The sequence below is a fragment of the Oncorhynchus mykiss genome, chromosome 25 (genome assembly GCF_057628025.1).
Source record: "Oncorhynchus mykiss isolate SJ-2025 chromosome 25, ASM5762802v1, whole genome shotgun sequence".
Lineage (NCBI taxonomy): Eukaryota > Metazoa > Chordata > Actinopteri > Salmoniformes > Salmonidae > Oncorhynchus > Oncorhynchus mykiss.
Window position 1 is genome coordinate 83,016,545 of NC_143046.1, and position 22,727 is coordinate 83,039,271.

Consider the following 22,727-nt stretch of genomic DNA (forward strand, 5'->3'; position numbering starts at 1 on the left):
AAGTGAATTATGAAGAGATGTCTCACTGCCTCAATCAATGGGCGTATCTCTAGTGCTGTAATCCAACCAAAACATCTCTGGGGAGAGATATTGTAGTGTATAGTAGTTACATTTCTCAATAAATCTTACAAAACAGAAATAAACTAATTTAAGTGAATCATTGGCTCCTGAAAGCAACTTCAAACTGGTTCCTCTTCCAAGCTTGTTGTTCAGAGTATCCATGAAGAGTCTGATTTGCTTGCGAAGGGAACCTATACATACCTTTGACCTCTCGAGGGCACTATAACTCCAATAACACTGTGATCCAACTGGATTGTTATGCAAATCAGAATTTTCTGATAGACAATCGCCATATGCCCCCCCCCATCAATCAATTAGTGGTAATATTTGTATGTTCTTTCATTGGTGAATACACTTCATTATCTTTGAATGACTTCAAGGGAACGTCAAGGGAGATAAATGCACTATGCTCTTGTAAAATATTGTAATTGATAATATACACCGAGTGTACAAAACATCAGGAACCCTCCCCTGTCTTTTGTCCTCAGAACAGCCTCAATAGTCAGGACATGGACTCTATGAGGTGGTGAAAGCATTCCACAGGGATGCTGGCCCATGTTGACTCCAATGCTTTCCACAGTTGTGTCAAGTTGGCTGGATGTCCTTTGGGTGGTGGACCATTCTTGATACACACAGGAAACTGTTGAGTGTGAAAAACCCAGCAGCGTTGAAGTTCTTGACACAAACCGGTGCGCCTGGCACCTACTACCATATCCCGTTCAAAGGCACTTACATCTTTTGTCTTGCCCATTCACCCTCTGAATGGCACACATACACAATCCATGTCTCAATTGTCTCAAGGCTTAAAAATCCTTCTTTAACCTGTCTCCTCCCCTTCATCTTTAACCTGTCTCCTCCCCTTCATCTTTAACCTGTCTCATCCCCTTCATCTTTAACCTGTCTCCTCCCCTTCATCTTTAACCTGTCTCCTCCCCTCCATCTACACTGATTGGAGAAGATTTAACAGGTGGCATCAATAAGGAATCATAGCTTTCACCTGGTCAGTAGGTTATGGAAAGAGCAGTGTTCCTAATGTTTTGTATACTCAGTGTATTTAGCAGATCTTATCTTTAAAAAGTTATAATTACAAGTATAAACTTCCGCCGTACAAATCCAAAACCATTATCAGTGATGCCAGGTGCATCGTGATCTCTCACCTGTAGATATTTACCCTGCTGTACCTTTCAAATATTGAATTATTATATCAACTACCCTAGCTGGATTGAAATAGCTCAACATGTTCACTTCTCTTGGATACAGGGAAACTGATTGGCTCCAACAAAGGATGGGCACATCCAATAAGAAATGGTCACAAGGTGCACTTCCACCAATAAGTGCACAAGGACAAGGGATTGTTCTAATTCCTTTGTCACAAGGAGAGGAGAAGGCTGTGATCGCCTGGACTGAACTGCACAATGAATCAATGACTGTGGATAGATGATTAACAATAATGAAATATGGTTTGTTGTTGAATTTATGAATCAAGTTGGTCTCCACACAGCATTGTATTCCTATCCCAACAAAACAGAACTATAGAAATGCACAGAATCTGGATGCAACCCCCCCCCCCCCATTTTATAGCAGCATGTCTCCTTAGCAACCATTTCCTATAGCAGGATGTCTGAGGACAAATGACATATAGGAAATCTAATAACGATCTAGTGAAAGACTTCCCTTTGTCTCAGAACAGAGCCCTTCAGAGTAAACATTTTTAAATACACATTGAGATTGATATAAATATTCAATACAATAGAAGAATAACATCAATTTAAGACAATTATAGTGCTTCACAAAGCTTTTATTGACATGCACCATTTCTCAGACATACATAACATAATGCAAAGTGGAAAAATACATGAGGAAAAGCCAACCGAAATCAAATATGGTTGTGGTCAATCAATCAAATGTATTTATAAATGTATTTTACATCCGCAGATGTCACAACTCAAACAGCAAGCAATGTAGAAGCAATTGATGGAGGACCGGTGAGGTAAATAAGAACAGGTAGGCAGGGTGTTGATCTACAGTACGTGTAGTAGTGTTAATTACTTTAAAGACGCAATCTGCAGTTTGAACAACAACAAAGAGGACACCTCCACCACTGATTTGGTTTCAACCATGTTGAGGCTATATAGTGTTTGTTTACATGTTGGGTTTAATGGGTTACGACAGTTGAGGTAAGCATCTCTTGTTACGTTCAAGAATCAAGGGGTATGCATCATTCATTTAAAAGTCTATAAACAGACATAGCAAGATGCTCCTTCAATCTGCAGATTGCTCCTTTAATGATACAAACAACTTGTTTCAGCATAAAAACAGCCTGTCAAATGGTTAACCATCCCAAAACCAATCACTGTATTCTAAATATGTTGTATTAGGAGTTTAAATCCGTCAAAATTAATTACCAAGACCTCCTTTGGTGTTACTATGAAGTTAGTTAACATCGCGTCACGTAATCCTACTCCATGTGGGAAATCTACTCAAAATATTGACTTATATATTTTTTGGGCAATAATTCAGAACATTGAGTTTATTGCTTCTGATTCTACATGTAATGTTATTTTCCATATTCATATTTTAGACCTAGCCTATATGTCAATATTTAGCATGAGTAAATGTTTATTCAATGTAAATGTTCAGAAGAAATTGATTTTTGTAAGCTGTAAAAAAGTGTCAGATTTGGAGTGCTGATCTAGGATCAGGTCCCCCCCCTTTACAAGCAGAAACTTGTCATCCTTCTGAGGGTTTATCACAGGAGTATTGAATACTAAAATCACTGAAGAAAATTAAACACAAGTTACATACAGTACAATCAACACAATGTGGATTACCTTGGACTTGATATTACTCATTATTATATAGGTGTATGGAATTGTGCACTGATGCAAGGCTTTTTAAAAACAATTGTTTATTTTGTCCTCTTTTCTGCTGAGAACACATCAGTAAAAGCACAAAAAGCTGAATCGAGTATCTACAACAAAAAAAGGTCACATTCGCTGGAGCTTGTTAGATGTAAACAGGCAGTCAACCACTGGACTGACAAATGGTTTGGTAAAAATAGCGTTGGTTCATGGTTGGTTAAGAAATATGACATGGGAAAGCAGGGTAAAAAGTGTTTACAATCCACCACATAAGGACAAATCCCTGAGACTTAAAAGCAGTGTCTTTCACATTTACATCTAAAATCCCACTGATAACACTGGTGTTAAAAAAAGGTTGTTTTTTATAAAAAAAAATAAAAACTAATTGTCACTGTCCCAACTTCCAACAGATTAGACACAGCTCTACAGTCCAGGGCCTGTATTCACAAAGCACGAGTGCTAATCTAATATCCGTTTTTGCCTTTCAGATCATTATGAATAAGAGTGGTCCTGGTCCTAGACCATCCCTTCTACTGGCAGACGGTTTGTGAATACATGCCCTGAAATCAGACTCAAGCTTCCTTGTTTTTGGAACATGGTTTAGGGTACAAAGAAGCTCCTCTCCATCTTGTCTTCCAGACACTTGCAGTTCTAGATATGGAATGCCTGATAATAAAAACAAGAAAATCATTGAATACTTGACACTTAGCCCTGCTATACAATCAAGTTGCACAATATGCATGAGTTATGAAAGCTCACCTGCAATGATCACTCTATACTGATCAGGGTTGGGTTCAATTCCATGTCAATTCAGCAAGTACACAAATTCCATTGAATTTCCTTAACTGAAATTCAAACTGTCCCCAAGCCTGACACTGTTCTGAAACCGGGCACTGGGTAGGACAGTACCTCAGCTAGCTTGGAACCCAGCTTGGGGAAGAAGAGGTTTGTTTGGAGCTGGAGAATCCCCCTCCTGTACTTAAGTTATTAGTGGTCTGAGTACCAGAGCGCAGGGGAGAGCGGTCAAAACATAAGCCAAGGCAGTCAGCGTCCATCAGCTCATTACGTATGTCACAGTCCAGCCTGCCGTTGAACACCTCCAGATCAGGGTCTGAAGGTATTGGGAAGTGGTCCTGAGCATTCAACTGCAAAAGGCTTCCAGATCTGCCGTTGGTACCAGAGCCACCAAGCTGCATACAATAATTTCTACTGGGAGATGGGAGGTGCTGGAGAATCTGGTTGGCCTGCTGGGCCAATTCATTGCTTGAGCACAAGATTTCATTGTCAGGTGTTGACAAGCCAGCCTGAGCCCACCAACCGGGCACTGGGGGAGTCTGTGAATTTGGACCTGCAGCACAGTCCCGGATTGATGATGACATAGGGTCCTTGCGGAGTAGCATAGCATTCCGCTGGTAATTCAGGGGCAAAGTCACAGAGGCGCTGGCTTGTGACATCATCGGGTCAGAGTGTGTGAGCATGACGTCACTGACATGGCTGCCATGGGTCTCCAGGTTCATTTGGTCTTGCAGAGTGTGGTGGTTGTTGAAACGAGAGGACAGGCAGGAGAAGGAAGCTTGGTGGTTCTCCTGGATGGTCTGCATGGGGGACTGACGTAGGGAGGCCACTGAGGAGGGTGGAGGGCTGAGCAGGAAGATGGTGCCGGGAGGGCCGAAGCTGCCGGAGGACGGGACGACCAGACTACTGCTGCTTCCTGGACACGTGTAGGTAAACACTGAGCTCCCCGTCTGATTGGTTCTGCTCTCCACTTCCTGCCCCTGGGGCTGCTGGGACGCCGTCAGGCTGATGTTGTCAAGAAAGTCGCCCATCAGGTGGTCAGGGAGCCCGTCGTTGAGGTTCATAGTAAGGGCCATGTCGCCCAGACCGAGGGTGGCGGTGGAGGGGGACAATCTGCTGGGACTGGAGTAGAGGGGCGCGATCGAGTCGTCATCCAGAGGCTCGTCCAGTTCCGGGTTGGCCAGGATAGGGGAGAGGCGGCCACTGACCGTGCTGGCGTTGGAGTTGGTACGTGACCTGAAGTCTGTCCAGGTGTCCAGTTCGTCGCTGCTGCGAGACGTCGGACTTCCTGTCCACTTGGACAGGCTAGAGGACAAAGATAAACTCTCGGAGCTGCCATCTTGGAAGGTCTGTAGGCCTAGAGATGCCTTCTTCGCGGCTCGGCCTCGAGCACCTTTGATCAGCTTGTTGCCGTTGTCCATGGATACGGCCCGTCGTCGTGGAGCTTTGCCACTTTTCCCAACCTCTGGGTTGACCATCCACCAGGAACTCTTCCCCGTTCCTTCATTATGCACCCGCATAAATCGACTGTGGAGAGAGAGGTTGTGTCGGATGGAGTTCTGGAGACAGAGGAAAGGGTTGGTTAGAATTAGGTCACTTCAGTTGTGTAATTAGTGTTACTACACAGGTTTAAGAGCAACACTATAACGTGATAATTTTTTTAATGGTGTGAGCCCAATACACTTGGATTTAGCAGTTTTGATTTAATTGCTGATGCAAATTTGTGAATTATCTTTGATGTTAAAGATTATTGGCGGTAAGTGGTAACTTCGCTCCAAAAAGTTGTTATTCATATGGAGACTTATGATATTCTCCACAACCTCTGTACTCAATTAAACAAACTGGGCACTAAGCAGAAAAGCTAAATAAAAGGAGGAAACACTAATATACACTGGTTATTACAGTATTACAATATATGGATACAGTATTCCACTGCAGTTAGTTACACAATGTGTTTGTCTTCTGGGAGATACAGTATTCCACTGCAGTTAGTTACACAATGTGTTTGTCTTCTGGGAGATACAGTATTCTACTGCAGCTGTGACCTATTTTCTGTCTTCTGGAAAAGGTCTAATGGCGTTCCCTGGAGATATTCTCAACCATGTAGCGTTTAAATGAAAGTCTGTATTCAGGCTACACTAACAGAGTGCTGCAGAGGAACCAGCGCAGTAAGTCATCTCCGGCACTGCAGCACCAGGGCTCAGAGGGCTGGGCTAATGAGATGTATGGATGGGAGTGGTTCTAGTCTCCCATTTAGGGTAGCGTTAGCTGACCGCTTGATTGGTGGTATACAAATTAGATATGTCCCATATGGTTTTAGGTTTAATTTTTTCTGCATAATAGCCTTCGGTAAGCATTCCGCTAGAATCACCTAATAGTCTACAAAGCTGGGAAGTTCTGTGATGTGAGAGATATGACTGACCAAGCCTGTCCACGATGTACTGTGTGTCATTGGGCCTGACCAAGCCGGTCTAGATTTTACTTTGGGTCAATGGGCTGGTCTTGTGAAATCAAACTGTTAGCAAAGCCCTCGCTTACTCCAAGCCAATTAATTACAGGGTTACACCAACCCGTTAACCTTTTCATCACCCAGTCAGTAAGGAGTTAAACATGCTTCTCTTCTCCTTAACTCTTAATAACTCAGCCAGTCTTTCTTTTATGGACTAGCCTGGAAAGGTGGTCATGACTAAGGTTAGCGGATCAGGGTAACACAAACCTACCTCATTAAGATCCAAAATGTATTCTTTGTTACATCATTTCGATTATACATTAAGGAAAATACAATCAAACTACAAAGGCTCATTCTTGAGGACCCATGTAGCCCAATCCAGAACTTTTCCTTGTAGGCCAAGTCATAGAATATAAACATTTGATTGTTGTGATGCCTCAAAAAAAAAAAACTATACAAAGCCTCTAGGTGTTTTTTTGTTTTAGCTCAGCCGGGACTGATGTCAAAAGGAAGGTAATTATTTGTGGCCGAGACGGTCAAAAGCCTAAGCCCCTTTCCACTCCCACATTCTAGGCTTTTCCAAGATCTTGGAACTTCACGTTGACTATTCAGTTAAATGAATGGCTTTGTTGCCAAGCTATGTAGTTGGAACTCAAGCCCGCTATGGAAGAGTAGGAATAACATTTCCCACAACCCTCAGGCAGCGACAAGTCCCAGCCCATGTATATGAAAACCTCCTCAAAAAAGTATTGTGCAGCGTGCAGACTTCGCATTTCTCTCCCAAGTGCTCTTCCGCGTGGAGAAAGAAACAGGGGTACGCATGTTGGCTTTCTCTTCAAACCTGTCACACCAGTAGGCTAGCTGGCTGGCCAACGTGGCCACATCTATAAAATTTTAAAAAAGATGTCCATCCCCATGTCAGTCGACGTGTGCAACACTACCACGAGGCCTGTGAACTGAATACCTTGTAATTAATTCTGCTTTCGTCACTGATATGACATTAAACAAACACATGGTAAACAACCCTCTTCCAGTTGTGGAAAATCTATCAAAATCAAGTCAACTAAGCAACATCCTATGGATCCTCTGATGGAATTGCAGAGTGAAAAGATATGACATCTAAAATGTGATCTCTATACTGTACGTGCTTCCTGTAGAAAGACTGTGCCAAAAGCACCCAGTGTAGTTAGTGCTCCCTTCCCCCACCCTGTCAGCGCACAGCAGCAGCCGGCAGCAGCCTTTAAGCAAAGCCTTGTGAACAGACCGGGCCTCTCCCTCACACTTCTCGCTCTTCCTCCATCCCACATATCTGTCACCCTCTACACCCCCCCCCCCACCCCTACTTCTCTCAGGCTCTCCTGCTATCTCACTGCTGACCAACAGTTTCCAGTCAGCTGATTGATTGTGCTCAGGCCACCAGCCAATGAAAAAAAGGAGGTATGGAGCACAACTGCCAATGGCAAGCCTTCCATTGATTTAAAGCTAATCGTAGTAGGTAGGCCCATAACACTGCATCAGAGCATTAGCTAGGGCTGGCACAATTAGCTAGGGCTGGCACAATTAGCTAGGGCTGGCACAATTAGCTAGGGCTGGCACAATTATGGTATTATCGTGTAAGTAACCAACAATTACAGACAATAAGGTGAACAAAAACGCATAACGGTCTTAAGTAGACAGTTACCCTAATAGCAGTTTATACTTTCTACATGGAGGGTAAAGTTGTTCATTTTTGGACGAGCGCAGTACAATGGTACAGTCGGGAGTAAAAATCTTTGTTTCCAAAAGTTTCAAGTGGTCAAAACCATTTGTTTTTGAGAAGTGGGTTTCACCAAAAATGTGTTGTATTAATTAAGGATTTCATAGCTCATTGTCAAAGACGCATTATGATGGATTACAAGCTCAACATCTCTCAAACCAAAATGATTACGGTCAATTGCAAGACAATTCATCGTTACCCAAAACTCCAGAACCGTCACATGCCTACAATAGCTACAGCAAAAGGGTTGGTGATCCATCTAGCAAGCTTCACAATGCATAGAATCAATACTCTAAAAATAAGGTTAGTTACATGTTGAACGAGTTGGGTTGACTGCAAGGTTAAATAAAAACTACATTCAAGGTTGAATACAAGAACTGGTGTATGACAAAACAGCGATATCACAGTGTGAGCTGGATTAACTACTGTACATCAGAGATAATATGTACATGTATTTTTACATGAATTTCACCCCTTATTTGTTACTAAGTCTCTATACAGCACATTCGGAAAGTATTCATCTCCCTTCACTTTCTCAACATTGTTATGTTACAGCCTTATTCTAAAATTGATTTACATTTTCTTTTTTCAAACATAATACCTCATAATAACGAAGTGAATAGGTTACATTTTTGCAAATGTATTCAAAAAATAAAACAGAAATACCTTATTTACATAAGTATTCAGACCCTTTGCTATGAATTTTGAAATATAGCTCAGATGCTTCCTGTTTCCATTTATCATCCTTGATATGTTCCTACAACTTGATTTGAGTCCACCTGTGGTAAATTCAATTGATTGGACATGATATGGAAAGGCAGACACCGGCCTATAAAGGATGATAAATGTCCCACAGTTGAGTCTTAAATGAAGAAGTTTGTAACCACCAAAACTCTTCCTAGAGCAGGCCGCCCGGCCAAACTGAGCAATTGGGGGAGAAGGGCCTTGGTCAGGGAGGTGCCAAGAACATGATGGTCACTGACAGAGCTCCAGAGTTCCTTTGTGGAGAAGGGAGAACCTTCCAGAAGGACAACCATCTCTGCAGCACTCCACCAATCAGGCCTTTACAGTAGTGGCCAGGCTCCACCTGACAGCCTCCTTGGAGTTTGCCAAAAGGCACCTAAAGACTCTCAGACCATGAGAAACAAGAGTCTCTGGCCTGAATGCCATGCGTCACGTCTAGAGGAAACCAGGCAGCACTTAGCACCTAGCCAATACCATCCCTATGGTGAAGCATGGTGGTAGCGTCATGCTGTGGGGAAGTTTTTCAGCAGCAGGGAGACCAGCCAGGATCGAGGGAAAAATGAACGGAGCAAAGTAGAGAGATCCTTGATGAAAACCTGCTCCAGGGCGCTCAGGACCTCAGACTGGGGTGAAGATTTACCTTCCAACAGGACTACGACCCTAAGCACACAGCCAAGACAGTAGGAGTGGCTTCGGGACAAGTCTCTGAATGTCCTTGAGTGGTCCAGCCAGAGCCCGGACTTGAACCCGGTCGAACATCTCTGTAGAGACCTGAAAATAGCTGTGCAGTTATGCTCCCCAGCCAACCTGACAGAATTTGAGGGGAACTACAGAAGAATGGGAGAAACTTCCCAGATGCCATGATTCTGAAACAGGTCTTTGAAAACCTCTTTAGGAATGGGTTTTTATTGAGGGAAGGGTCTGAATACTTGTGTAAATGTGATATTTTTGCAAATGTATATAAAAACAAATACATTTGTCATTGTTGGGTGTTGTGTGAAGATTGATGAGAAAAAAATAATAATTTAATATACATTTGAAAAAGGCTGTAACGTGACAAAATGTGGAAAAAGTGAAGGGGTCTGAATACCTTCATTAACCAAACGGTACCGTACGGTACGGGACCTTAAGACAGATGTTGTGAAGCCTGTGTATAACCACCATATATGTGTTGGTGAGAGTCTCACCTTTACACAGAGGGGTTATATTATTGTGTAACCCAAACTGTTCAGACGATCGTGAGAAGACCGATGTCTCATGGTCTGACTCACACCGCTCTAGCTCGGTCATTTCAACGCAGATGCGGAAGTGTTATATAGGCAGATGTGGTGGATTGGGACACAACCAAAAAAAACACAGATCTCTAGCTTAAAGTGATGGATTTATAATGGTGATTTTTGTATTATGCTAATTAGATTTCCACATGGGTGCAGACATGGGCCTTATTAAAATGTTCCCCAAATAAGCTTTGTTGTACAATAAAAAAAAAAGTTAAAAAAGGTCAAATACACTATTTCAAACAGTCAGCAATAAACGAATTCAGGGCTTATACCTGGGCTAAAAATAAACCTTCGACAATGATAATTTCATCCAAACAGTTTACCCTTTTTTGCAATAATTACGGATGTGGCTTTGAAGTCTTAAGAAAATGCCCTTTCATTCCTCTTGTAAGATTGTTTTATTTTAAACTGCATCGTTGGGAATGGCTCGTAAGCATGCATGTCACGGTAAAGGTTACATCAATTGTATTCGGCGCATGTGACAAATACAATTTGATTTTACTAACGTGTAGCAGGGCATTACAGAAAATGAACAAACGTCTCGTAAACGATCACTCAAGCACACATGCTAGTGAGTAGCCAGCTAATCTTCATATTTAAAGTTGAGCCAAATTGGATCCATTTGCTATCTAACAGGGTTATGAACACACCCTTCTGTCCATCTCAACTTATTGAACAGCATGCTAACCTGTCCACCTTGTTCAGATGTTGAAATCAATTGGCCTACCTTATTTCTCAGATTGAGAACGAGTTGCCAATTCCTTATATAAATTGTGTTTATGCTTATTGCACAGACTAGACTGCTAGTATAACAGTCTTCGGCTAAAATGCTGTTAGTGGTGTGTGGTACCGCAATAAACACGACACACTGAGCAAACGTTTTCTAGAATGAATAAAGGTTCATAGATACTCCTATTTGAGTAGTGTCTGCGCCGCATGTAATTTGAGGCATAAGGGTGTCATTAAAAAGTCATCTATTACAGTCAAATCATGTCTTCGTGTGTTTAAGCCCAAATGATTGATCTGGTCGGACCAAATCTCAAATGGCGAGTTCAAACCGCTCGTCAGAGAAGAAGAAGTGATCTCTCATCTTTGTTGTAGTGTGTGGCAGGGGGAGAGGATTGGTGTGTGTAAACAGGAAGAGGTGAAGCGAGAGGTTTCACTCTCGCCAAAATAAGCCCAATGTGTTTCTATGGGCTTATTTTGGACCTAAACTTGTCACCTGCCTTCAGCACAACTCCTATTGTTAGGACGGAGACATGAGCATCTCCTCATTATATCCAGATCTCTGGTGTAAATGGGAAGGTACACACAGCACAGGAGTTAAATAGAGGAGACCAAAAAGACAACATGAACGAACCAGCAGACAAATGCTCATTAAAAAAATACAAATAATAAAAAATACACGCATTAGGAATATCCTGCAAAACAAATACAAATTAATTTAATGAGTTTGATATATGACCCAGCCCTATGTTATTACTATGATCATTATTCCTTTCCAATGTCTTCTGGAAAACAAGCGTTTCACTACACCCGCAATAACATCTGCTAAATATGTGTATGTGACCAATAACATCTGCTAAATATGTGTATGTGACCAATAACATCTGCTAAACGTGTATGTGACCAATAACATCTGCTAAATATGTGTATGTGACCAATAACATCTGTTAAATATGTGTATGTAACCAATAACATCTGTTAAATATGTGTATGTGACCAATAACATCTGTTAAATATGTGTATGTAACCAATAACATCTGTTAAATATGTGTATGTGACCAATAACATCTGTTAAATATGTGTATGTGACCAATAACATCTGCTAAATATGTGTATGTGACCAATAACATCTGCTAAATATGTGTATGTAACCAATAACATCTGCTAAATATGTGTATGTAACCAATAACATCTGGTAAATATGGACCAATAACATCTGTTAAATATGTGTATGTAACCAATAACATCTGGTAAATATGTGTATGTAACCAATAACATCTGGTAAATATGTGTATGTAACCAATAACATCTGCTAAATATGTGTATGTAACCAATAACATCTGCTAAATATGTGTTTGTAACCAATAAAATGTGATTTAAATGGAGACAAACCTCTATTCCGCATCCAACAGTTGTAACGGATTACAAACCTAGGTTATTTCTATTTCCAGACCCACCCCCCATTTCAATCCAGCAAAGCTGAAGCTTTCATTAGACTTGATTCCATGACGGATGGATTGGTTTTCCAGGCCAAACTAATCCCTGGAATGAAACCGAGGCAGGAGACGAGAGAGAGCAGAGAGCCTTGCAGACCAACATATACTGACTAGACTGCGTTTAACCACATAAGGGCACTAGGAGAGGCCTGGGGTGTACTCACTTCGAACCAAGCGGAAGCAAACGGGCCAAAACAGAGACCTACTACCTGAACTCGGGGAAAAAACAAAACAAAGCATTTATGGGACATTGCAAAACATTTTGCTACGGTGTGCACTAATGAATAGCCTAATCAAACCTGGGAAGGGAGTCCCACTAGTCCTCAGCAGCCTAATCATACCTGGGAAGGGAGTCCCACTAGTCCTCAGCAGCCTAATCATACCTGGGAAGGGAGTCCCACTAGTCCTCAGTATCCTAATCATACCTGGGAAGGGAGTCCCACTAGTCCTCAGTAGCCTAATCATACCTGGGAAGGGAGTCCCACTAGTCCTCAGTAGCCTAATCATACCTGGGAAGGGAGTCCCACTAGTCCTCAGTAGCCTAATCAAACCTGGGAAGGGAGTCCCACTAGTCCTCAGCAGCCTAATCATACAGTGCCTTGCGAAAGTATTCGGCCCCCTTGAACTTTGCGACCTTTTGCCATATTTCAGGCTTCAAACAAATATATAAAACTGTATTTTTTTGTGAAGAATCAACAACAAGTGGGACACAATCATGAAGTGGAACGACATTTATTGGATATTTCAAACTTTAACAAATCAAAAACTGAAAAATTGGGCGTGCAAAATTATTCAGCCCCTTTACTTTCAGTGCAGCAAACTCTCTCCAGATGTTCAGTGAGGATCTCTGAATGATCCAATGTTGACCTAAATGACTGATGATAAATACAATCCACCTGTGTGTAATCAAGTCTCCGTATAAATGCACCTGCACTGTGATAGTCTCAGAGGTCCGTTAAAAGCGCAGAGAGCATCATGAAGAACAAGGAACACACCAGGCAGGTCCGAGATACTGTTGTGAAGAAGTTTAAAGCCGGATTTGGATACAAAAAGACTTCCCAAGCTTTAAACATCTCAAGGAGCACTGTGCAAGCGATAATATTGAAATGGAAGGAGTATCAGACCACTGCAAATCTACCAAGACCTGGCCGTCCCTCTAAACTTTCAGCTCATACAAGGAGAAGACTGATCAGAGATGCAGCCAAGAGGCCCATGATCACTCTGGATGAACTGCAGAGATCTACAGCTGAGGTGGGAGACTCTGTCCATAGGACAACAATCAGTCGTATATTGCACAAATCTGGCCTTTATGGAAGAGTGGCAAGAAGAAAGCCATTTCTTAAAGATATCCATAAAAAGTGTCGTTTAAAGTTTGCCACAAGCCACCTGGGAGACACACCAAACATGTGGAAGAAGGTGCTCTGGTCAGAAGAAACCAAAATTGAACTTTTTGGCAACAATGCAAAACGTTATGTTTGGTGTAAAAGCAACACAGCTCATCACCCTGAACACACCATACCCACTGTCAAACATGGTGGTGGCAGCATCATGGTTTGGGCCTGCTTTTCTTCAGCAGGGACAGGGAAGATGGTTAAAATTGATGGGAAGATGGATGGAGCCAAATACAGGACCATTGTGGAAGAAAACCTGATGGAGTCTGCAAAAGACCTGAGACTGGGACAGAGATTTGTCTTCCAACAAGCCAATGATCCAAAACATAAAGCAAAATCTACAATGGAATAGTTCAAAAATAAACATATCCAGGTGTTAGAATGGCCAAGTCAAAGTCCAGACCTGAATCCAATCGAGAATCTGTGGAAAGAACTGAAAACTGCTGTTCACAAATGCTCTCCATCCAACCTCACTGAGCTCGAGCTGTTTTGCAAGGAGGAATGGGAAAAAATTTCAGTCTCTCGATGTGCAAAACTGATAGAGACATACCCCAAGCGACTTACAGCTGTAATCACAGCAAAAGGTGGCGCTACAAAGTATTAACTTAAGGGGGCTGAATAATTTTGCACGCCCAATTTTTCAGTTTTTGATTTGTTAAAAAAGTTTGAAATATCCAATAAATGTCGTTCCACTTCATGATTGTGTCCCACTTGTTGATTCTTCACAAAAAAATACAGTTTTATATCTTTATGTTTGAAGCCTGAAATGTGGCAAAAGGTAGCAAAGTTCAAGGGGGCCGAATACTTTCGCAAGGCACTGTACCTGGGAAGGGAGTCCCACTAGTCCTCAGCAGTCTAATCAAACCTGGGAAGGGGGTCCCACTAGTCTAATCATACCTGGGAAGGGAGTCCCACTAGTCTAATCATACCTGGGAAGGGAGTCCCACTAGTCTAATCAAACCTGGGAAGGGAGTCCCACTAGTCTAATCAAACCTGGGAAGGGAGTCCCACTAGTCTAATCAAACCTGGGAAGGGAGTCCCACTAGTCTAATCAAACCTGGGAAGGGAGTCCCACTAGTCTAATCAAACCTGGGAAGGGAGTCCCACTAGTCTAATCAAACCTGGGAAGGGAGTCCCACTAGTCTAATCAAACCTGGGAAGGGAGTCCCACTAGTCTAATCAAACCTGGGAAGGGAGTCCCACTAGTCTAATCAAACCTGGGAAGGGAGTCCCACTAGTCTAATCATACCTGGGAAGGGAGTCCCACTAGTCTAATCAAACCTGGGAAGGGAGTCCCACTAGTCCTCAGCAGCCTAATCAAACCTGGGAAGGGAGTCCCACTAGTCTAATCATACCTGGGAAGGGAGTCCCACTAGTCCTCAGCAGCCTAATCATACCTGGGAAGGGGGTCCCACTAGTCCTCAGTAGCCTAATCAAACTAATCAAGATCACTATAAAAAGGGACTCATTTGGAACACACTTGTGTTTAACTGCCCCTTGGTTATGATTTTGTAACTGTCAACTGTTCTAATAAATCCACTTAAATCACTAGCAGTTTTGTATTTATTTAAAAAAAAAATATATATATATATATATATATAAATAAAAAAAGCAAGTCAGTTAAGGACAAATTCTTATTTACAATGACGGTCTACCCCGACCAAACCCTAACCTAGACGACGCTGGGCCAATTGTACTCCACCCTAATGGACTCCCAAATATGGCCGGTTGTGATACAGCCTGAAATTGAACCAGGGTCTGTAATGACGCCTCTAGCGCTGTAATGCAGTGCCTTAGACCGCTTCTCCTCTTGGGAGCCCAAAACAATTGGTTAGCCTAAAGTGTTTTAAAAGTTGCAACTAGTGACAAAGATTCCGTTACAAGAAGAGTTTGTTGTGATTATTGATTTGCATGGAGGCCTGCAGGCCTGAAGTCCTTTACTACACGGTTTCCCCGGACTCAGTCCTCGGCACGCCAAGGGGAGCAAGTTTGGGTTTTTGCCCTAGCACTACACAGTGGATTCAAAATAATCAACAAGCTTTGGAACCAGCCGTGTAGTACTACGGCCAAAAACGTGTACCCCTTGGGGTCCTGAGGACCGAGTTGGTTTTTTCCCCTCTCTCTCTCTCTCAACACTGCTCTACTGCATGCAAATACCCTTAGTCTCAGGTTGACACTAGTTACCACAGCCACAACGGCTAGATCGTTTTCAGTTCATTTTTACAATGTTATGAATTTAAGGTTAGGCTACCCCATTCATAGACGCAAACTGTTTTAGCGCCTATTGACAAAAGTATCTTCTGACTGGGAGAGTTTTGTTAAGCACCCTGATACTTGATGTAAACATTAACACGTCACTTGCAGCACTGTTTTGGAAATAAAGAACATATATTTGGGATATCAGCAGGAAATACGTTTTTTAAAAAAGAGGTTCAATTACTACACAACTCTTTATAGGGTTAGCGTTCCCACACGGCCAAATCTCCATGTTACAGACCTTATATACAGATTATTGATGTTTCTAAACGTTCAACACACAGCGTCGGGATTGTAGTTCACAAAACAGACGTGGGCGAAGCTAATGGCTGAAAACTTAGAAGGCAGAATGCCGCCGAAAGTTTAAGAGCTAGGGTTAGACATAAGGTTAGCAGTGTGGTTAGGGTGAAGGTTAAAAATCAAATTAAACGATATCAGGGGTCGTTACCTCAACCAAAACTTCATAAACCCTGCCTATAACTGTGTCAGTCAGAGGAACTCCAGAATCCTAGTAGCCTAGCCTGGATCTAAAATTAAGTAGATCTATTAAGTGGATCTAACAATTAACCCAACTCAACCAAACCAGAGAAATAATGTAAAGTATTCAGAACCCTTGACATTTTATTACAGCCTTAATCTAAAACTGATTTTTTTTAAATTCCTCAATCTACACACAATACCTCATAATGAAAACGCAAAAACAGGTTTAAAAATGTTTACAAATGTATTAAGATTTTTTTTTAACCTTATTTACATTAGAATTCAGACCCTTTGCTATGAACCTCGAAATTGAGTTCAGGTGCATCCTGTTTCCATTGATCATCCTTGAGATGTTTCCACAACTTGATTGGAGTCCGCCTGTGGTAAATTCAATTGATTAGACATGATTTGGAAAGGCACACACCTGTCTATATAAGGTCCCACAGTTGACAGTGCATGTCAGAGCAAAAACCAAGCCAAGGAAAAGGAATTGTCCATAGAGCTCCGAGACAGGATTGTATCGAGGCAAAGATCTGGGGAAGGGTAGCAAAACAATTCAGCAGCATTGAAGTTTCCCCCAAGAACACAGTGGCCTGAATCATTCTTAAAATGGCAGTTTGGAACCATCAAGACTGTTCCTAGAGCTGGCTGCCCGGCCAATCGGGGAGAAGAGCCTTGGTCAGGGACCAAGAACCTGATGGTCACTCTGACAGAGCTCTAGAGGTCCTCTGTGGAGATGGGAGAACCTTCCAGAAGGACAACCATCTACGCAGCACATTTGGCGTTTGTCAAAACGCACCTAAAGACTCTCAGACCATGAGAAACTATTTTCTCTGGTCTGATGAAACCAAGATACACAGTTGAAGTCAGAAGTTTACATAAACTAGTATTAATGACTCCAACCCAAGTGTTACAACCACTCCACAAATTTATTGTTAACAAACTATAGTTTTGGCAAGTCGGTTCAGACATCTACTTTGTGCAAGACACGTATTTTTTCCAACAATTGTTTACAAACGGATGATTTCACTTATAATTCACTGTACCACAATTCCAGTGGGTCAGAAGTTTACATACACTAAGGTGACTGTGCCTTTAAACAGCTTGGAAAATTCCAGAAAATTCTATGGCTATAGAAATTTCTGATAAATTATGTCAATTAGCCTGAGTCAATTGGAGGTGTTCCTGTGGATATATTTCAAGGTCTACTTTCAAACTCTTTGCTTGACATCAAGGGAAAATCAAAAGAAATCAGCCAAGACCACAGAAAAAAAATTGTAGACCTCCAGAAGACTGGTTCATCCTTGGGACCAATTTCCAAATGCCTGAAGGTACCACGTTCATCTGTACAAACAATAGTAAGCTAGTATAAACAATATGGGACCATGCAGCCGTCATACCGCTCAGGAAGGAGACGCGTTCTGTCTCCTAGAGATTAACTTACTTTGGTGCGAAAAGTGCAAATCAATCCCAGAACAGCAAAGGACCTTGTGAAGATGCTGGACAAAACAGGTACAAAAGTATAAATATGCACAGTAAAACGAGTCCTATATCGACAACCTGAAAGACCGCTCATCAAGGAAGAAGCCACTGCTCCAAAACCTACAAAACTACAGTTTACAACTGCACATGGAGACAAAGATCACTTCTTAGATAAATGGTCTGGTCTGATGAAACAAAAACAGAACTGTTTGGCCATAATGACCATTGTTATGTTTGGAGGAAAAAGGGGAAGGCTTGCAAGCCAAAGAACACCATCACAACTGTGAAGCACGGGGTGGCAGCATCATGTTATGGGGTTGCTTTGCTGCAGGAGGGACTGGTGCACTTCACAAAATAGATGGCTTCATGAGGATGGAAAATTGTGTGGATATATTGAAGCAACATCTCAAGGCATCAGTTAAAGCTTGGTCACAAATGGGTCTTCCAAATGGACAATGACCCCAAGCATACTTCCAAAGTTGTGGCAAAATGGCTTAAGGACAACAAAGTCAAGGTATTGGAGTTGCCATCACAAAGCCCTGACCTCAAGCCTGTGGCGTGTGTGAGCAAGGAGGCCTACAAACCTGACTCAGTTACTTCAGCTCTGTCAGGAGGAATGGGCCAAAATTTACCCAACTTACTATGGGAAGCATGTGGAAGGCTACCCGAAATGTTTTACCCAAGTTAAACAATTTAAAGACAACGCTACCAAATACTAATTGAGTGTATGTAAACTTCTGACCCACTGGGAACGTGATGAAAGAAATAAAAGCTGGGGGGAGGCAGAGGTGGCTTCTGTGCAAGTCTTGATGTCCTTGTGTGGCACAGCCAGAGCCCGGACTTGAACCCGGTCAAACATCTCTGGAGATACCTGAAAATAGCTGTGCAGCGACACTCCCCATCAAACCCGACAGAGCGTAAAAGCCCCATATACTACCCACTACTGCGACCTGTATGCTCTCGTTGGCGACGAATATGTAGTGAGGGCCAGCCAAACCCACTGGCAAAGGTAAAGCCCCACCTTGTCTCAGCTCACCGGTCACCATAGCAGCACCCACCCGTAGCACGCGCTCCAGCAGGTATATTTCACTGGTCATCTCCAAAGCCAACACCTCCTTTGGCCAGCTTTCCTTCCAGTTCTCTGGTGCCAATGACTAGAATGAATTGCAAAAATCACTGAAGTTGGAGACATATCTCCCTCACTAAATTTAAGCATCAGCTGTCAGAGCAGCTTACTGTCCATTACACCTGTACACAAATAAATAAATATGGGGATTAGGTAGTTGGGTGTTTTATTTATTTGCTCCTTTGCACCCCAGTATCTCTACATCTATCACTCCAGTGTTGCTAATTGCTAAATTGTAATTATTTTGCCACTATGGCCTATTTATTGCCTTCCCTCCCTAAACGTACTTAATTTTCTCACACTGTATATAGATTTTTCTCACACTGTATATAGATTTTTCTATTGTGTTATTGACTGTACGTTTGTTTATCCCATGTGTAACTGTGTCGCACTGCTTTTCTTTATCTTGGCCAGGTCGCAGTTGTAAATGAGAACTTGTTCTCAACTGGCCTACCTGGTTAAATAGAAGGTGAAATAAAACAATTTAAAATAATCTATTTTCTATTTAACAAACTAGCAAAAATTTCCAAAACCTGTTTTTTCTTTGTTATTATGGGGTATTGTGCAGATTGATGAGGAATTTGTTTTTAAATCCATTTTAGAATAAGGCTGTAACGTCACAAACCATGGAAAAAGTCCAGGGGTCTGAAAACTTTCCCAATGCACTGTACATGTCTCTGTCCTAAACGCGAGACAACACCTGATTGTCCTCAATTTCTCCAAATGGTCTTCATCAAGAGGGCTGAATGACAATTGGTGCATCTTTTTCCTGCGGGGGGACCGGGCAGTCCCTGATGATTGGGTACATTCTGGGATCCCCCCGTTCTTAAATCAGGCAGCCATACACTGTCCAATCTTAGTTGGTTGTCATTAAAAAGAACAGCATCACCTCATGCCATTTAGGGCCTAACCATCTCGTCTAATACACGCCGAGAGACATGGTCTAACATACCATACTGTGGTCCGCATGTGATTGAATGCGTCGCATGCACCTTTAAAATGTTGGAATACTTCTTGATGTAATGTGATTCAAATGAAGTATTTAACGTGCGTGTGTGTGTGTGTGTGTGTGTGTGTGTGTGTGTGTGTGTACACCTGTCCACTACAATATGTACATTATGTACCTAAAAGGTGGATTTTCTCCAAGTGAAAGCAATGTATTTCTTTATCAATTCAGACGCCACCTTCAGATGACAGTGTACCTTAAAAACACATGGGCTCAGTCACACAGCGCTCCGTTAGTGTTCTGACTGAACGCATAATTCCCATATCAGTGATGTCACCCCACTACCACTGCTTACCTTCCAGCCTGCAGAGCTGTTGCTGTCCCCTTTGTCCTTGAAGTAAGTGACAGATCTCACCATCCAATCATAGATCTGGGCTAATGTCAGCCTCTGGTCCGGGGAGCTCTCTATGGCCTGGGCGATGAGGTCCGCATAGGAGTAGTTCCCCCAGGCATTCCTTCGAGTTGAGGACTTCCTAGGTTGGGAGGCCAGGCCATTGAGAGCTGTGATAGCATGCCTCTGTGAAGACCCGGCCTCCTCTTTTGAAGTTGGGGTTAGTACTTCTTTCTTAGTGGTGATGGGGAGGGTTTGGTGTTCAGATAAGTTATTTGTGTTCTGAGGTATAGTTATGCCACCATTCAAATTGTTGACAGGAGTGGAGCTTGAGATGCTGGGCGCTGTGACATAATCCTCCTCGTCCTCCGGGATGATGTCATCGTTCGATTCGGGCTTCCCTGTGTTGGACTCCGGTCGAGGCAGAGGCCAGGTACAAGACCTCGGTCGTTTCTGGGGCTCGAAGTCCGGATCTATGTCAATATCATTGTGCGGTACTTCAGCCATATTCCTCTCCTTGGTTTGTCGCTTGTATTCGGTATACACTGATTAACAAAATTGCATTCCATTAATAAAATGTTATTTGTTTGGTTATCATGCATAATATCAGCATGCCATTACCAGACTCATTAAAACAATGAGTACAATAACTAGTACCCACATTCCACACCTCCAGCTGATGGAACCCCACGTGCGTCCAGTCGACTGTCTTCTCTCTGCTGATCGCAGCAAAATTGATGGCGCGACTTAAAAGCCCCTTTTTTACGTGCATTGAGCTAGTACTGCAGCGTCTGTTTGTACTTTGTAAAAAGAAAAAAATATATCAAATGTGTTAATACATACGTTAGGTGGTGGAATTATATTGAATCCCTTATCTTGGGAATGGCGTGTAGCGCGTCCTCAATGAATAGATAACGTTAGCTACTCAATCAACAGCGTTCCGTTTGCCCGTGTTTCTTAACCATTTCCAATATGCGGGTTACATCAAAATGTAAAACTAGCACCTTCACATTCCGAATGCAGCTGCCATCTTGACCATTTCCTTTCGAAGTCCTTTATTATTCGTTTAGCTAGGAGCAGAGCACCACCGAGAGCTTTCTTTCCCTGCCTCCAGTGAGCTAGCTACTGGTTACCATCGAGACATTTTCAGCATTTGCACCGAGTCCAATTGTAGAGTTAAGCTACTTACAAAATGTTGCATGTCGAAATTCGAATAAATAAAACATTCGCTCCGTCTGTGACTCTGTGCTTCCTCTCCTCATCTCGAGTAGTCGTGCACACCACACACTCCACCTCTAACTGGCTACTAGCACTGTAGTACAATACAATTAGCCTAGCAACTAGTAGTCCCAGAGGACAGAACAGACCTGCGCTAAAGGAATCGGCTTTTAAAGAGACACGCTGCATCACATCACATTGACAGGTTGGAACATTTCAAGTGACGTTAAGTGAACGCGTTCATGTGCTAGTCGGAACTCGACAATTTCCGACTTGGTACTGCTGGTAGTTAATCAAGTACTGCGTTCAATGAATTAGCTAATTTGAAATTTCCGAGTTTCCTAGTTCAGACTAGCACCTGAATGCAGCACAATAGTATCATTTAAAGGCGCAATATGCAGGACTCTAATTTCCGTTTATGTGACAAAACAAGCACTCAGAATGTAGAGAATCATTGTACCATCTAAACCACTGTGAAATATATTTTTAATAACCAAAAATGTTGTATTTTCAAAAATAGCTAGAAGCTAGTGTACAAAACTTTAAGTACAAAAACCAAAAACGAAATGTAAGAACTGAAAGCATAGAAATAGCACACATAGAACATATCTACCGCTTCGTAGACTTGCTTTCAATGGGAATTACAGATCTATAACTCAATTTCTATGCGAATTGGGTCAGGTCACCCAAAAAGTTATTGCAGCTTTAATACAGCGACGTGTCATCATAATTCTACAGAATTACAGAGGTATTTACTTGGAATTTAAAATAATAATTATAATACTATTATGATCATGAAATCGCTTCGGAGGGCAAAATTACACAAGGTACTGCACAGTCAAGATATGTCATCTTGTCTAAAATTACAAGGCTATGCCCAGTAATCTATGTTTCCTAGCCTGCTCCCAGATCTGTTGTCTCCTTCTATAGCCTTGGCCCAGATCTGTTGTCTCCATCTGTACCCTGGGCCCAGATCTGTTGTCTCCTTCTATAGCCTGGTCCCAGATCTGTTTGTGTGCTTGCCAACTGCATTGCTTATTGTCAAGCCAATTGTTTGGCATGACAATTAGTGACAAAGCGGTGACATGAAAGCACATCACAGACTGGTACTCAGGCTACAGTAATCTCTGTTTCCTAAATAAAATGTAAGACTATGAAGAAGGTAGGTGGCAGGATGTTGCCTTCAACATTAAACAAGCAGCCTTAAATACATGATATTATTCACCCTACTGTAGTAGTTCTCTCTTAGTGATCGTTTTCATTAAATAAT

The 22,727-nt window shown here is 42.2% G+C and overlaps 1 protein-coding gene across 4 annotated transcripts; it reads right to left on the reverse strand.

Moving 5' to 3' along the window:
- Positions 1-1,840: 1,840 nt before the first annotated feature.
- Positions 1,841-21,567, reverse strand: foxo3a (forkhead box O3A). Of its 4 annotated transcripts, none has more exons than XR_016492061.1 (4): positions 20,910-21,259; positions 20,204-20,784; positions 3,681-5,275; positions 1,841-3,587 (listed from the first exon to the last, which is right to left on the reverse strand). XR_016492061.1 is itself a non-coding variant. In XM_090221303.1 (3 exons), exons 2-3 carry the CDS (start codon positions 20,744-20,746, stop codon positions 3,836-3,838), a joined length of 1,983 nt encoding a protein of 660 aa, XP_090077429.1. In that variant the 5' UTR covers positions 20,747-20,784; positions 20,901-21,259; the 3' UTR covers positions 1,841-3,835. The 4 variants fall into 4 exon arrangements, 1 of the variants encoding a protein (XP_090077429.1); XR_016492060.1 differs by having other exon boundaries at positions 20,901-21,259; XR_016492062.1 differs by lacking the exons at positions 20,204-20,784; positions 20,910-21,259 and adding an exon at positions 21,429-21,567.
- Positions 21,568-22,727: the final 1,160 nt, after the last annotated feature.